General features: G+C 39.1%; 1 protein-coding gene across 1 annotated transcript in view; it reads left to right on the top strand.

Moving 5' to 3' along the window:
* MALRD1 (MAM and LDL receptor class A domain containing 1) overlaps positions 1-16607 on the top strand; it is a 570138-nt gene that overhangs the window by 533881 nt on the left and 19650 nt on the right. Inside the window, exons 37-38 of the mRNA XM_027560003.1 lie at positions 4952-5031; positions 5125-5221. Of these exons, the coding sequence (XP_027415804.1) occupies positions 4952-5031; positions 5125-5221 (177 nt within the window). The remainder of the gene's footprint in view (positions 1-4951; positions 5032-5124; positions 5222-16607) is intronic.

Genomic DNA, 16607 nt, shown 5'->3' with positions numbered 1-16607 from the left:
GTTTAAAAAAGGTTTTTATCTCCTAAGTTTATGCTCCTGCCAATTCTCTAGCATATCTCGGCCATCCTTTTTCTATGTGGCAGAATATCTTGTATGTAGTAGACATTCAATAAATATTTTAATAATAAGAGATATTGATTTAATGAGGAGAACTTCAGGGATCAAAATGGAAGAGTAGGAAAATGGGTTTTGCATGTGTGTTCCTAAAAGAAAACCAAACTCAAACTGGCTCAAATGATAAAGGAATTTATCGACTCATGTATCTAAAAAGTATGAATGCAGAGCAGACTTGAAACAGGAACAGACTTTCAGGTTGAAATGCCATTAAGATTGTTCTTCCCTTTCTCTATGATTTCCTAGGCTATGTCTTCCCAGTAGGTTATTTTATCCTCAGGCTGGCTTTTGTAGAAAAATGGTAGCTTCCTAAGGCTATATTCTTCCTTGTTCACATCAGAATTGGGCAGAGGATAATTCTTACCACAAATATCCATCAATGTGTACCCATTGGTGACAGAATTATTTCTGGACAACTTATGTCCATGTCTGTCTATGAACCAATCCCTGCTGACTGGGAATGCTGTCTGGTAATGGACAGGGTCCTGAGGCAAAACACTGCACCAAGGAAAATGAGATAACCCTAGAGACAGGCTGGGGTTCCATCTCAACCAAACCACAGAAATGCTTATAATTTGATGGAGGGAAGGGAAGAAAGATGGGTGTTTCAGTGAATTTGGGGCAGGCAGTCATAACACACATGGTAACTGAATAGCAGCTTGAACTTCCATTGTTCTAAAATAAAGCTGAAATGCTTCCAAATGCCCCTTGGAAGAAAAGCTATGACAAACCTAACAGCGTACTAAAAAGCAGAGACATCACTTTGCTGACAAAGGTCCGTCTAGTCAAGGCTATGGTTTTTCCAGTAGTCATGTATGGATGTGAGAGTTGGACTATAAAGAAAGTTGAGCACTGAAGATTTGATGCTTTTGAACAGTGGTGTTGGAGAATACTATTGAGAATCCCTTGGACTGCGAAGAGATCAAACCAGTCAATTCTAAAGGAAATCAAGCCTGAATATTCATTGGAAGGACTGATGCTGAAGCTGAAGCTGCAATACTTTGACAACCTGATGTGAAGAACTGACTTATTGGAAAAGACCCTGATGCTGGGAAAGATCGAAAACGGGAGAAGGGGACGACAGAGGACGAGGTGGATGGGTGGCATCACCGACTCAATAGATATGAGTCTGAGCAAGCTCCGGGAGATAGTGAAGGACAGGAAAGCCTGGCGTGCCACAGTCCATGGGGTCACAAAGAGTTGGAAATGGCTGAGCGACTGAACAACAAAAGATAAGGCTCAAATGCTCCAGTGTTAAACTCATTAGGTACATGAAATAAATGAGAAAACACACAGCCTCACATTAACTCGGAATAAATTAAATTTTCCTCAAAAACTTTTTGCTTATGCATACTTTCTAAATAAAAAACAAGTTATTTTTGACATTTTGTCAAGCTTAGCAGGTAATTTTTTTGATTAAACTGTGTCTTATGACTCAGTATGAAAAAGACTTCCAGAATAATTTCATCACATCTAACGTTTCTTTTCTTCTTGACATTAAAACAAAACAAGCCTTCTCATTTAGACTGAGATATCCTAGTCTTTGGCTTCCCTGTTGGCTCATTGGTAAGGAATCTTCAGGAGACGCAACAGATGCGGGTTTGATCCCTGGGTCAAGAAGATCCCCTAGAGAAGGAAATACAACCCATTCCAGTATTCTTGCCTGGGAAATCCCACGGACAGAGGAGCATGGCAGGCTATAGTCCATGGGGTTGCAAAAGAATCGGATACAACTTAGTGACTAAACAACAACAATAATCCTAGTCTTTAGCACAAATATTATATAGTGTTTATCATCCTTATATTAATAGATCTCGTTGGGTTATACAACGGTTATACAACCCAACCATTCAGTCTTGTCTAATCATAATGGAGCTAAAACATTACCTAGAAAAGATGATTTGGTCTTTAATTTTCAAGCAAATAGGGTGAATCTCATTGCCCCATTCTTTTAGGGATCTCACTCTTGGTATCAGACAGTTATACAGGACTCCCCACACCCATCCAACTCACCACCCAGCCAACCAGCTTTTCACAGCTGTGCCTGGAATTCCCCACCTGGACTGGTATCCCCTGGTTGGCATCTGCTTAGGCAAAGCACACCAGGTTCTTTCCAATAGATCATCTACTTTCCCTTTTTCTCCCCACAAGAGCCTTCACCTTCCATCCCCAACAACTGTTAAAACTACCCAGAACGCTGCCACTGAAAATAACAATCTGTGCCTTCCTTCTTCAGGAAAAGTCACTCTTACTTTTCATTTGGTATGCTACTGTTTCATTTGGTATCACTTCATGGGAAATAGATGGGGAAACAGTGGAAACAGTGTCAGACTTTATTTTTGGGGGCTCCAAAATCACTGCAGATGGTGATTGCAGCCATGAAATTAAAAGATGCTTACTCCTTGGAAGGAAAGTTATGACCAACCTAGATGGCATATTCAAAAGCAGAGACATTACTTTGCAAACAAAGATCCATCTAGTCAAGGCTATGTTTTTTCCAGTGGTCATGTATGGATGTGAGAGTTGGACTGTGAAGAAAGCTGAGCACCGAAGAATTGATGCTTTTGAACTGTGGTGTTGGAGAAGACTCTTGAGAGTCCCTTGGACTTCAAGGAGATCCAAGCAGTCCAATCTAAAGGAGATCAGTCCTGGGTGTTCATTGGAAGGAATGATGCTAAAGCTGAAACTCCAGTACTTTGGCCACCTCATGCGAAGCGTTGACTCATTGGAAAAGACTCTGATGCTGGGAGGGATTGGGGGCAGGAGGAGAAGGGGACGACAGAGGATGAGATGGCTGGATGGCATCACCAACTCGATGGACATGAGTTTGAGTGAACTCCGGGAGTTGGTGATGGACAGGGAGGCCTGGCGTGCTGCAATTCATGGGGTCTCAAAGAGTCAGACACGACTGAGCAACTGAACTGAACTGAAGTGAACTGATGCTACTATTGATGATTTGCTAGTGAAAAATAAATAGATGAATGAGATATCTAAGCTTCAGATTGCACATGAAAAGGAATAGAGAGGATGACTAGCCTTTAAAAAAAAAAAATCTCAGTGATCTTTAAGATTGACTGGTTTGATCTCCTTGCATTTCAAGGGAACCTCAAGAGTCTTATCCAGTACCACAATTTGAAAAGCACTGATTCTTCAGCACTCAGCCTTCTTTATGGTCCAACTCTCACACTCTCACATCTGTACATGACTGCAAGAAAAATAATAACTTTGATTATACAGAGCTTTGTCAGCAAAGTAATGTCTTAGATCAAGTCAGTGTAAGGCAAAATGTGAAAGACTGACATGTAGACTCACACTGCCAACCTGAGAACTGGTAAAGAATACTTATTAAAGTTTATGAGAATAAAAAAACAAATAGACTCTGATCTTAAACATTTCTAATTTATTTTAATTTGAATAGAGACATCAAAAATAACTAAATTGTCTTAAATTTCTAATTTTTAAAGAATATTTACTAAGGAAAGCAGGCATTCTTATGGACCCCCTTGAACCTCTAAGCTTTTTATATTTAAGGAAGCTATTGCTTTTTTGAAGAAATTGCTATTGGTTATTCAGATTTTCAAAATCAAAAGAGAGATTGAGAAAAAAAAATTAACTGTGTGCTGAAGAAACATTACTTCTAACACATAGCTTTTAAAAACATGCATTCAAAAGCCAGTTTTTAATCCAGTTTTGTCACATGTACTATGAACTTGGCAGGAAACTCAACCAAACCCGTCTTAATTTGTATCCTGTTATTTCTGGTAAACAAGAATGTATGTATATATAAGCTTTCACATTCATATGCAAACACATTCTACCAGAGAAATTCTGACACTTAAACTGCTTAGAAATAAACCTCGTTTCCCTTTGAGGCATGAGTTAGTCTCCAGTTCTGAGTTTTCTGAAGGCCATCCATATCAGAGCAGATGTTCCCAGTGCTACAAATTTCATCACGTATGACCCTAAATAAAGCAGAGATAGTGAAATCCTATAGGATTGATGGTATTTCCAGTTTGATTATTAATGTGATTCCACATCTATGAAATTGAAGGATCATCCCCTTATAATGAGAAATAAAAATACTCTCTGATTTATATTTATGTTAATCTATTATTTGAATATTCTCTCTTGGTATCTGAAAGAACTTAAATCCATTCACTATTGAAAAATATGCTAGCTTTAGAGTTTGAGATAAATGAAAAAGTAAAGTGAAAAGTGAAGTCAACTTTTGAAAATAAGAAATGAGTCTTGTTCCCCCCATCAGTTCAGTGCCATTGCTCAGTCCTGTCTGACTCTTTGCGACCCTGTGGACTGCAGCATGCCAGGCTTCCCTGACCATCACTAACTCCTGGAGCTTGCTCAAACTCATGTCCATCGAGTCAGTAATGTCATCCAACCATCTCATCCTCATCCCTTCTCCTCCTGCCTTCAATCTTTCCCAGTATTAGGGTCTTTTCCAATATATGGAAATATGGAATTGGTCTGCCACAGTAATCAAAGGAACTGTGGAACACAAGAATCGAAGGAAATATATTCCAATATATGGAATATGGTTCCCACCAAATAGATAAAGAAATCAAGCCCCCACCTTACAGATAAAACAAGGAGGGAATAAATATTGAAAAAAAAAATTCTCTTAAACAATAATGTGAAAATAATAAAATTTAAATTTTTTTTGTTTTGCTTTATCATTTTTGTTTCATATCAAAGTTACCCACATTCCTGGTATCTCATTGTTTTTTTTAACATTCATTGTTTTATTCCATGACAGTACTGCTAAAATATGTTTCCACTTCTTTTTTTTTTTGCCAACTATCACATTTTATCTCATTTCCAGATGTGCACAAGGTTGGAAGGGAAATCGTTGCCACATCAAGGTTAACCCACCGACTGCTGATTTCCCGAACACTCAGAACAGTAAGTGACATTGTGACCAAAATCACTTGAGTTTTGGAGTCTCTAATATTTTTCACTGGATATTTACATTTTTTCATTGGTTTGAAATTCCAGATATATGGACCCTCCTGGGTATTGGATTAGCTTTCCTGATAGCTCATATTACTCTAGCAGTCTTGTGTTTTCTTGCCAACAGAAAAGTACCAGTAAGGTAAGAGATGCCTTCCATTGCTCTGGCAGACCAATTTTCTGAAACATTTCATTTGTTATGTTTTTCTTTCATTCCACATTACATTCAGGTAACTTCAGTTTTCCATACTTCATGGATTTATTTTTCTGGGAAGAAAGCCTAAGCTATTTAATGATTAGTAGTTTTTAAATAAAAAGCCATAGTTTACTCTTCTGATTATGTTAGGAACATTTTTGATGACACTAAATAACAAAATCTGACGTTCGGCCCAAATGAAAAATGCACAAGGTGATGGATGTCCCACTTTCTGGCAGTGCTCAGGGTCGGCAGCAGAACTGTCAAAGAGACCCTTTCTCAGCTTGCTCAGGGAGGTCTCGCACCAGTGCCCCAGACCAAGACTGCATGTCCCAGGTGGCATGCAGATCCGAGGCTGAGATCTGTGTACCTGGAGGGACTCTGTGGGCTGGACTCATGCATGATTAAGACCTCACAAGCTATTGTGCCCTTCAGGATTCTGGGGCTTCCTACCCCATACCCATCTTCTATCATCTGAATGAGAAACACATCACATCCCCCCAGTAATGAAAGCGATTGTCTTTCCCATGAACTAAACAAGCTGGGGCTCAAAATAAGATTTAATGAAATTTTAAGAAATTAAAGAAATGCATCGTGTCTGCACACCTGCATTTGTGTTCATAGATTTAGATTTGCTGCAAGCCAGTGTGTCACAGAGCCCTGGATAAGCTGCCTGTTCCTTGGAGCCAACTTATATGTGCCCTCTGCTTGAATTCTCCTCACATCACCAGCCTGCAATCATGTTAATTAGCAGACACCAAACTTGATATCATCAATTAAGGCAAATTTATTATAAAATTATAGTGTTCATTAGGAAAAAAGATATGTTTTAATCCATTACTATTAAGATCTTACTCATCTATTAATTCTTTGTTTCTTATGTGCCTAAAATATGCCAGACAATGTGGATACAAACATGAATGAAAATAAGTCTGGACTTAATGTAGTGGGGAAAAAACAGAAACAAAGCTACTAAGTGAAACACTGGTTTTGTGCTACTATATAGTAGCTTTTTCCAGAGAAACAAAAAAATGGATTAAAAGATAGAAGCTAGCTATCTAGTTAGATATCCTGTTGTTTCTATCCTTCTGTGTGTATATATATCTTTAATTATCAAATACATAATATATTTAACGTATAAATATAATATATTACAAAACCTATACAATAAATTAGTAATTATTATATAAGTATTATATTAATATCTTAATTATGTTTAAATATGTCAGTATACACTATATTAAGATATCTTAAAATTAACATATATCTTCATATAAAGAATTACATATTAATATATTACATTTATGCAATATGAATTATAAAAGTGTTTATTAATGAGATAATCATGTTTAATTGTATTAATAAGATAATAATATAATATGTTAAGAGAGAAGGACTTATTTATTCGTGTAATAGTGGGGACTGGCAAGTGTGAAACTTGCAGGGCAGGCCTGCAAGCTGGAAAGTCCAGTAAGCATTGATGGTGTAAGCTTGAGTCTAGAATCTTTCAGACAAGCTATCAGACTGGAAACACAGGTAGGATTTCTCTGTTGTAATCTTGAGGCAGAATTCTTTCTTTTTTAAGAGATCTCAGCCTTTACTCCTAAAGCCTGCGAATAAGTGAGTGAGCCCCACCCACAATACAGGTAGTAATCTTAAAGTTGGCTGATGGTAAGTGCTTATGACATCTGAGAAGTCCTTCACAGGTAGCATCTCGAGTATTGTTTGAACAAACAATAGGGCTCCACAGCCCAACCAAGTTGACACATAAAACTAATCATTGCATTATATAAATAAGTTTTCACTTTGTCACACGAGTGCATATTCCTCCGTTCTTTGTCTTGTCACAACAAAGATTTGGAGCAATGGACATTAAAGCCCTCGGCGCGTCACAGCTCTCAGGTCTTGGACAAACCATGTTATAGCTTTTAGGCAAATCAGTGTTACAGCTCTGTTTTATTTAGAAGATAGCAGGAGAATCCATCCTCGAAGCGTGAGGGCATGCCAACCCAAAGACTCGAAGAGAAGAGAGTGGAGGAGCGCGCAGGGGAGGGAGAGAGTGAGAGACGGAGAGAGAGAGAGAGAGGGAGAGAGAGAGAAAGAGCACACACACGCGGGAGAGAAAGAGAGCGAGAAAATGCTTTGGCTCCTCCTTTTATATGTTTTTTCCTCCACCTGGGCCTGCCCTATGCACATTGGGCTTATCCAGGAGTGCTGTTTGTTCTACCTGAAGTCTTCACTCTGGTCCTCAGACCTTCCTTTGACCTTTCTTTGTTCTATTTTCGCGGGCTTTTCCCTTCTTTGTCTTTTAGCCACCACCATTTTGGACTCCTTTTCCCTATTCTACCTACCTAACAATATGAACACAATCAGCAGAAGTCCTCAAAAAGAACCTTAAGTTTCACACCTTCTCCAGATTCATATTGGACAACCTGTATATTCTGGGCTATGGAGAGACCTCTAAGGCAAATGTTGGTGGCACCACAGCCCAGCCTGAGAGATCTCTTTTCTTCTTTCTCTCCTTTCTCACTTAGAGTTTGAAATCATAATTTTTTTCTTAATTGAGGTACAGTTGTTTTACAGTGTGGTATTAGTTTCTGGTGTATAGCAAAGTGACTCAGTTATATGTGTATATACATGTATTTTTTTCCAGATTACTTTCCATTATATTTGATCAAATATAGTTCCCTGTGCTATACAGTAGGACTTTGTTGTTTATCTATTTTACATGTAGAAGTAAGAGTCTGGTAGGCTACAGTCCATGGGGTCGCAAAAGAGTGGGGCACAACTTAGCAACTAAATGTGTATCTGTTAAATCCCAAACTCCTAATGTATCCCTTCCCCACCCCTTTCCCCTTTGGTAACAGTAACAAACCATAGTTTGTTTTCTATGTTTGTGAGTCTCTTTCAGTTTTCTAAATAAGTTCATTTGTACCATTTTTTTAGATTCCCTGGGACATGTTTTAACATATGTATTTAAACTTAACAATAAGTCAGCTTTTTCTGAGAATTAAGTTTGAGTTGGTTGCTTGGATAGTTAGCATGACTGGCTTTGTCACTTAGATGAGATGGTAGACAAATTCCATAAAGAACTCAATATAAAATATTCCAGAAATTTTTTTCTTTGCAACCACTAAACTTATAGCTTACTGTGAACGATATTGGATTCTTGATCTCCGAAGAAGATTTAGCTTCAGGACCAGAGGAGAGACCAGGCTTGACCACTCAGGGCTCTTGTGTGGCAGAAGTTTCATTACAGTGAAAAAGAAAGCTTCTGACAAAGACATCAGAAGGAGATGGAAAGTGTCCCCTCACTAGTCTTAGCAAGGGAGCTATGCTGCTACTGCTGCTAAGTTGCTTCAGTTGTGTCCGACTCTGTGCGACCCCAGAGTTGGCAGCCCACCAGGCTCCGCTGTCCCTGGGATTCTCCAGGCAAGAACACTGGAGTGGGTGGCCATTTATACTTTTTAAATTAGTTATTACAGTAAATCAAAAGAATGTCCCAAGATTGTAAAGGTCTTACTAGACCCACTCCCACAATTTACATTTTAAGATAACAGGATTAGTCAGAAGGTTCTCAAGAAGGAGAAACATATCCTCAAGCAGGATACATTGTTAATACAATCCTTAGTACAGAGTTTAAGCTGAGTTGTTTTGTTGTGTAATCATCAGCTCTGGGCTTAAGGAAAGAAAACTAAAACTAAGGACTATAGAAAAAAAAAAAAGTTTGTCCTTTTCTCCTTCTTGAGAACTCCAGACCCCTTGAGAGCCCCAGACCCCTCTCTCCTCCTCAGGGACCCCCAACTTCTTATCAACCTATCTAGAAATTGACTCAATACAATTTTTAACATTAAAATAAAAATGTAAAAGGAGATACATATTTTTCTAAATTATTTTAGAGATAACTCAAGTGGCAATGTTCAAAGACCTCTGCACCAAGTTTGATTTTCCACCAACTCCACCCTCCACACACACCCTACCCTTGGGAAGTGTTTGCATTCCTCTGAAGTGTGTGGCATTTCACACAATATGCCTAGCAGAGCTATACAAACACATGTATTTTTGATACTAAGTAAAAATAGCCTGGTATTCCTTCAGGGTTAGTCACTGAGTTGTCAGAATGTTATCCTCAAGGAGACTGTTACAACACCATTTTGTATTGTTATTACTTAACAATTTCCATATTAACCATTTCTTATCTTTACATTCCCAGTTTCTAGCATCATATGCATAACATATCCAATACACACCTATTGAAGACTATCTGTACTTTAATATTATCCATACTTCTGATCATCACCAGAAATAATGCTCATGTTTACTAATGACTTTTCAATTAAAATGTTGCACATTAACTTTTTTTAAATGTCTTTTTGCAAAAAATCATTTAAGCCCTAAAGCAACTTAGAATGTTTGGCTGGGAGATAGCTACATGATAACAATGACTCATCTTGAAAATAATACCAAAACTTTGAGATAGGCAGGAATTAATGTAAGCAAGAAATTTATCACCTTCTCTAAATAAACCTTAACCTTAATCTTTTTCATTAGATTTTATAAAAACAATCTGTAGCACAAGAGATCCTTCAGTGACTTGAAACTTTTTTGTATTCATTTCTGAAAAACATAGGATGGAGCACTGCGTGCTCAGACAATGCTAAGCACAGCAACAAGCCTCTTAAAGTTGTTTTTAGAGATGCAGTTCCTGGATTTTATTATACATTCTCTGACCTTTCTGTTAGCTACTTGCTACCAAATGTATGAGTGAGGACATGATTGCAGGGGAAGAAAGCATCTCAAGCACCTTAATCAAAATAAAGAATTTAGTGTAACAATGCACATGTCTTACAGAGCTCAAGGGCAGGAATAAAGAGATCAGGCCTCAGAAAGGCCTGGACCCAGTGGTATTCTGCTTCTCATCTCTGCTGCTTTTTGCTTCGCTCTTGGTGATTCTCTCTCTGAAGACATACTGCCTTTACTCTGTCTATATAACAAAAATGTGTTGCCTTGAGGGTGGATGTTATTCATTATGCCCCCAGACCTGTGGAGAGACTATATCTTTGTTTTTCTATCTCCAGTCCATATTCCAAAGGAAGACCCTCTAATTAGCCCACTTGGGTCAAGATCCCATTTCTGGTTAAATCAACTATGGGTGAGTTATAGGGCAAGATCAACTGTACAAACATGGCTTCTGGGACCCCATACAATGCCCCATGGTAAGGATGATGGGGGTCATCACAAAAGGTCTCTGAAAGGTATCTACTACACCTGGCCTCAGAGTCCAAAATCCACCAGATTTTCCTCATGAGACTTCAGTTCAGTTGCTCAGTCATGTCCGATTCTTTGCGACCCCATGAACTGCAGCATGCCAGGCCTCCTTGTCCATCACCAACTCCCAAAGTCCACCCAAACCCATTGAGTCGGTTATGCTATCCAACCATCTCATCCTCTGTTGTCTCCTTCTCCTCCTGCCCTCAATCTTTCCCAGCATCAGGGTCTTTTCAAATGAGTCAGCTCTTCACATCAGGTGGCCAAAAGTATTGGACTTTCAGCTTCAACATCAATCCTTCCAATGAACACCCAGTACTGATCTCCTTTAGGATGAACTGGCTGGATCTCCTTGCAGTCCAAGGGACTCTCAAGAGTCTTCTCCAACACCACAGTTCAAAAGCATCAATTCTTTGCACTCAACTTTCTTTCTAGTCCAGCTCTCACATCTTTAGAGGATGCAACAAATTTGTATTAACTTCTAGAATTGTTTGCAGTTAATACAAAAAGCTGTGACAATCCCACCTACACCAGAAAGCCAGTATTAAAGAACACAAATAAATAGTGGACTATTTATCCTTCTTTTCCTAAAGCCACATAACACTCACTCCTTTCCTATTTGGGATTACATCATCTTTGCCTGGGGAAAAATACACAGTAAATAGCTGTTTATTATGCTGTCTTATGGCACTTACTCCTGAGGGATTGTGTTGATTTAATAAATACACTAACAGATGTTAAAAATTAACAGACCTATTTCATTCAGTTATGCTGAGAAATAAGACAGGTCTACGTCTTTCTAAAAACTTTCTAAATAATTTCATGGGATTATAAGTATGTACAACTGTAAAAATATTACTGAGTAGGAAATTATAAGACCTGAATATGATCTTGGAAATGCCTCTTGATTCAATGCCGTGAACATTTATTAAGATGTCCTATGTGCTGGTCTTGCAAAAGCTCAAAGATATATATTTATATGTGTGTGTGTGTGTGTGTGTGTGTGTGTGTGTGTGTGTGTGTGTGTGAGTGATATATATATGTGTTATATGCTTTCTGGCTCATACTCCATTATAGTAATGTATTTATTTGACTATGGGACGTGTAAAGGTAGAAATGTAAAACAAAATACTTTGGGGATAAAATGGAAGGAAAGAATGATCAAAATAGTAATTGTTTATATTTCTGATAAAAAAGAAGGTGACTGGAATCCCAAAAGGTTTACCAGCTGCCCATGCAAAGTACAGATGTTCTTGGTTGAGATTTATGAATGAGTGGCCCTGATGGCCAAATAAAATATCTGTCTCTATATTATTATTCTTTCTCCCAGAGCCTTTCCCACTGCTAACACCTTGTATGATAATACATTTCTTTGGGGGCAGAAGTTTTGCTTCTCTCCTAGTTTGTGATCCTTGGCTAGACCTAAACTGGTTTCAGTAATGAATATTTATCCTTAGCCAAAATCAAAAATTACTTACTTTATGCCTCAAGGCATTCAGCTGCTCTTGCAGCTAGAATGTCACTAGTGAGCCTGTCTTTGGTCCCAGAACTGAATTCTTAGCCTTAGCAAATTGGAATTCCACCAGCGGCAATGACTAAGGTCCCGATGCTTGCAAACCTTTGCTCTCTCCACATATGCATTTGCCCAAAAGAAGTACAGCTGTTAAGATGCACAAACCTAACTCCCCAGTCTCAGGCCTTTGTGCATATATTGGCCATGTTCTGTCAACTCTGCTAAATGTTTACTTTGAGCTAGAAAAGGACAATGGAGAGCAGGGTTTTGAAATCTTTCCCTTAAAAACAGGATTGGACCATATGTAATCATGATGATTTCTCCTCTTCCTCCTCCTTCCTTTTCTTCTCTCTCTCTCTTTTTTTTTTAAAGAATACCACGCCACCTATTCTTTTCCCTTAATCCTCATCTTTGTTTTTTGTCTTGAAATGATAGAACAAGCCCATAAAAAAGACCTCAAAGGAAGAAGAGCCTTTGTCCCAGGCACCTCTCTGCACCTCTCAGAAGAGTCCCATTCCCTACTCTGTGCCTGGGGATTTCAGAACTCCTTTTATTCAGAGTGGAGTGAGTGGGGCATGGCATATGTCTTGGTGTATCACATAGAGGCGATATATTCTGGGAAGATGAAATTCAGATGGATGAAGAGGGCTGCAAGGGGAAAGTAACATTTATATAAAGCCTGAAAGGATGAAGAAACTAGGTAGAGATGAGGAAAGAACATTGCTGAAAATAAAAGATACTGTGGAAACTTACAGTTTCTCAGTAGGCTGACATAGCTATAGAATATGGAGGAGAACAAGTTACATTACACTTGTGATAAAAGTATGTGGTAGAGAGGTGGTTAAGGGTTTTGAATGACTATTAAGGAGTTTTCAATTTATTGATAAAGTTGGGATAAGTGCTGTCTGTCTGTCTGTCCCTCCCAGCATCTAGAGAACTGGCCTTTATGGATTGCATTAATGGGCTCCCTTGTCATCTGAATTTATATTATGTTTGGTTGAAGTGGAGCGTACCTTGAGGGAGGAAAGAGAGAGGGGGCTGGGTATTCATAATCCTGGCTCCAGCCAGGATTATGGCTCCAGCACCATTCTAGCTGGCTGGTGGCTGTGATAGGTCCATGAGGGGCCCTATGTAGACCTCAGCTGTACCTCTTCTCAGTCTTCCTCCTTCCAGCCTAGGCTGGTAACAGGCCTGATGTCATTGGCCCAGCCTACTGCCGCATCATGTATGGTTTCTTTATATTCTGGCCACACTTTTGCAAATTATCATTTTATTGAACACTCCTCACTTTCCCAATTGGAGTATATCAGCTGTTTCATGCTAGGGTCTTAACTGATGCAAGCCAGGAAAGTGTTTTAAGAATGACAAGAAGTCTTTTCAGACTGTAAGAAGAATGACCAGATCATATTTATGGTTAAAATAAAAGAATGCAGAGCATGAGAACAGATTAGGATAAGATTATAAAAGCGATCATCTGTCTAGAGGACAAAATCCTATTTCAGAGGTTTGGATAAGAAACAATGAGAACTTGAACTTGAGCAGTGGCAACTGACCTGATATACCTGGTGAGGAAAAAGCACGTGTCAGAGTTGATCCAAGACTGTATTACTTAGACAACTGCATAGTTGATAATGCCGCTAACAAAAATCCAAAAATGCAGGGAGATAAACAGGTTGGGTAATAGGGAAGAAAACTGTTTTGATATTCTGTATTTTCTTATACATAAAATGAGGAAGTTGAACTAAAGTTTTCCCGAATACCTGTCATGTGTAGCTTTTTGGCACCAGGGACTGGTTCCATGGAAGACAATTTTTCCACAGACTGGGAGTGGGGTGATGGTTTCAGGGTGATTCAAGTGTATTACGTTTATTATGGACTTTGTTCTTATTACATTGTGATATATAATGAAATGATTATACAATTCACCATAATGCAGTATCAGTAGGCGCCCTGAGCTTGTTTTCCTGCAGCTAGATGGTCCCATCTGGGGGTGATGGGAAAGCAATGGGTTGTTGTTTATTGTTCAGTCGCTCAGTCGTGTCCAACTTTTGTGACCCCATGGACTGCAGCACGCCAGGCTTTCCTGTCCTTCACCATCTCCTGGAGCTTGTTCAAATTCATGTCCACTGAGTCATCCAACTATGGGGAGCAGCTGTAAAATACAGATGAAACTTTACTCACTCACCTATCATTCACGTCCTTCTGTGTGGCCTGGTTCTTAACAGGCCACGACTGGGGGCCAGGGGATTGGGAAATCCTGATGCATAGGCCACCCCCACAATTCAGGGCATGACTATATATTATGTTTACTGTTATTTTTATTTATTTATCTTTAAATAGACTTAGGGTTTACTCCTTTGGGCCCTGAGTTTTGCCTGGTTGTGATGTGTTAATAACTGTGTTAAACCTTTCAGCTATTAGTGTGCCTTTTATCTGACTGAGTAGTGTCCTGTCTTTATCTTTGCATTGCAATTCTCCAAGAGAGTTAATGCTTAATTTTAAAAATTAAAAGTGTCTAACTTACAATTCAAAATTAGACTAGGCACTTAGCAAATCTATCATTATGGTGGTCTTGACCACACAGATGACTGATGATTAGAAACAGCAATATGTGGGACTCAGTTCTAATTCTATTTGCAGATAAATCTCTGGGAAGAAGAGACAGCAGTGTTTGTTTACTCTGTTCTTTGCCTAACACACAGTGTGCTTTTCACAAATAACATGTAGGGCAGATGAAAAATAAGGTGGCTAGGGGCTGTGATGTATTTGCAGTAATACATCAAAGTCTTGGAATTCAGGCTCTATAAGACAAATATGCCCAAGACATAGAATGAATGATGCCAGCTACCATTTTTCCAGACTCCAGTGATCAAGAAGAACTTATTGGTCAAAGGAAGATAGAATAAATTTTCAGAAATACTAGGTTTACTTCTTCCTTTCCCATAAAAATAAAACACAGAAGGAAAAACTTTCACAAACACTAACCACAGAAGCTGTGTCATCTGCAAATCTTCCCAGGTGACGTTGGACAAAAGCAAGCACTCCTACTTCTGAGTGTCCAAAGTGCTTTGTTCTCAGCCTTGTTTTTTTCTCTTCACATTGACTTTTGGTTTGATGTCTCCCATATCAGATTGTGAGCTTCTTGATGGTAGGGTCCATGTCCTATTCATATTCATATTCCTAAGTTCAACAAATAGCAGTTAGAAAATGCATCTTAGTAATTATTTGTTTGAGGAACCAGAGGAACCAGTAATTATTATTTGAGGAACCAGAGATCAATTTGCCAATATCCACTGGATCATCAAAAAAGCAAGAGAGTTCCAGAAAAACATCTATTTCTGCTTTATTGACTATGCCAAAGCCTTTGACTGTGTGGATCACAATAAACTGTGGAAAATTCTGAAAGAGACGGGAATACCAGACCACCTGACCTGCCTCTTGAGAAATCTGTATTCAGGTCAGGAAGCAACAGTTAAGAACTGGACATGGAACACCATACTGGTTCCAAATGGAAAAGGAGTACGTCAAGGCTGTATATTGTCACCCTGCTTATTTAACTTACATGTAGAGTACATCATGAGAAATGCTGGGCTGGAAGAAACACAAGCTGGAATCAAGATTGCTGGGAGAAATATTAATAACCTCAGATATTCAGATGACACCACCCTTACGGCAGAAAACAAAGAGGAACTAAAGAGCCTCTTGATGAAAGTGAAAGAGGAGACTGAAAAACTTGGCTTAAAGCTCAACGTTCAGAAAACTAAGATTATGGCATCCAGTCCCATCACTTCATGGCAAATAGATGGGTAAACAGTGTCAGACTTCATTTTTTTGTGCTTCAAAATCACTGCATATGGTGACTTGCAGCCATGAAATTAAAAGACGCTTCCCTTCTCCTTGGAAGGAAAGTTATGACTAACCTAGACAGCATATTAAAAAGCAGAGACAGGAGGAGGTCCTAAGATGGTCGAGGAATAGGATGGGGAGACCACTTTCTCCCCAAAAAATTCATCAAAAGAACATTTAAATGCTGAGTAAATTCCACAAAACAACTTTTGAATGCCAGCAGAGGACATCAGGCACCCAGGAAAGCAGCCCATTGTCTTCAAAAGGAGATGGAGAAGTCTTGAGACTACTGTAAAAATAAGATTGAAAACCAGAAGCAGGAGGCTTAAGTCCAAATCCTGAGAACACCAGAGAACTCCTGACTCCAGGGAACATTAATCAACAGGAGCTCATCAAATGCCTCCATACCTACACTGAAACCAAGCACCACCCAAGGGCCGACAAGTTCCAGAGCAAGACATACCACACAAATTCTCCAGCAACACAGGAACACAGCCCTGAGCTTCAAAATACAGGCTGCCCAAAGTCACTCCAAACCCACTGACATCTCATAACTCATTACTGGACATTTCATTTCTCCAGAGAGAAGAAATCCAGCTCCACCCACCAGAACACCGACACAAGCTTCCCTAACCAGGAAACCTTGACAAGCCACCCGTACAACCCCACCGACAGCGAGGAAACTCCACAATAAAGAGGACTCCA

The sequence above is a fragment of the Bos indicus x Bos taurus genome, chromosome 13, assembly GCF_003369695.1.
Source record: "Bos indicus x Bos taurus breed Angus x Brahman F1 hybrid chromosome 13, Bos_hybrid_MaternalHap_v2.0, whole genome shotgun sequence".
NCBI lineage: Eukaryota > Metazoa > Chordata > Mammalia > Artiodactyla > Bovidae > Bos > Bos indicus x Bos taurus.
The sequence above is the reverse complement of the archived record's forward strand: the minus strand, read 5'-3'. Positions and strand labels throughout refer to the sequence as shown.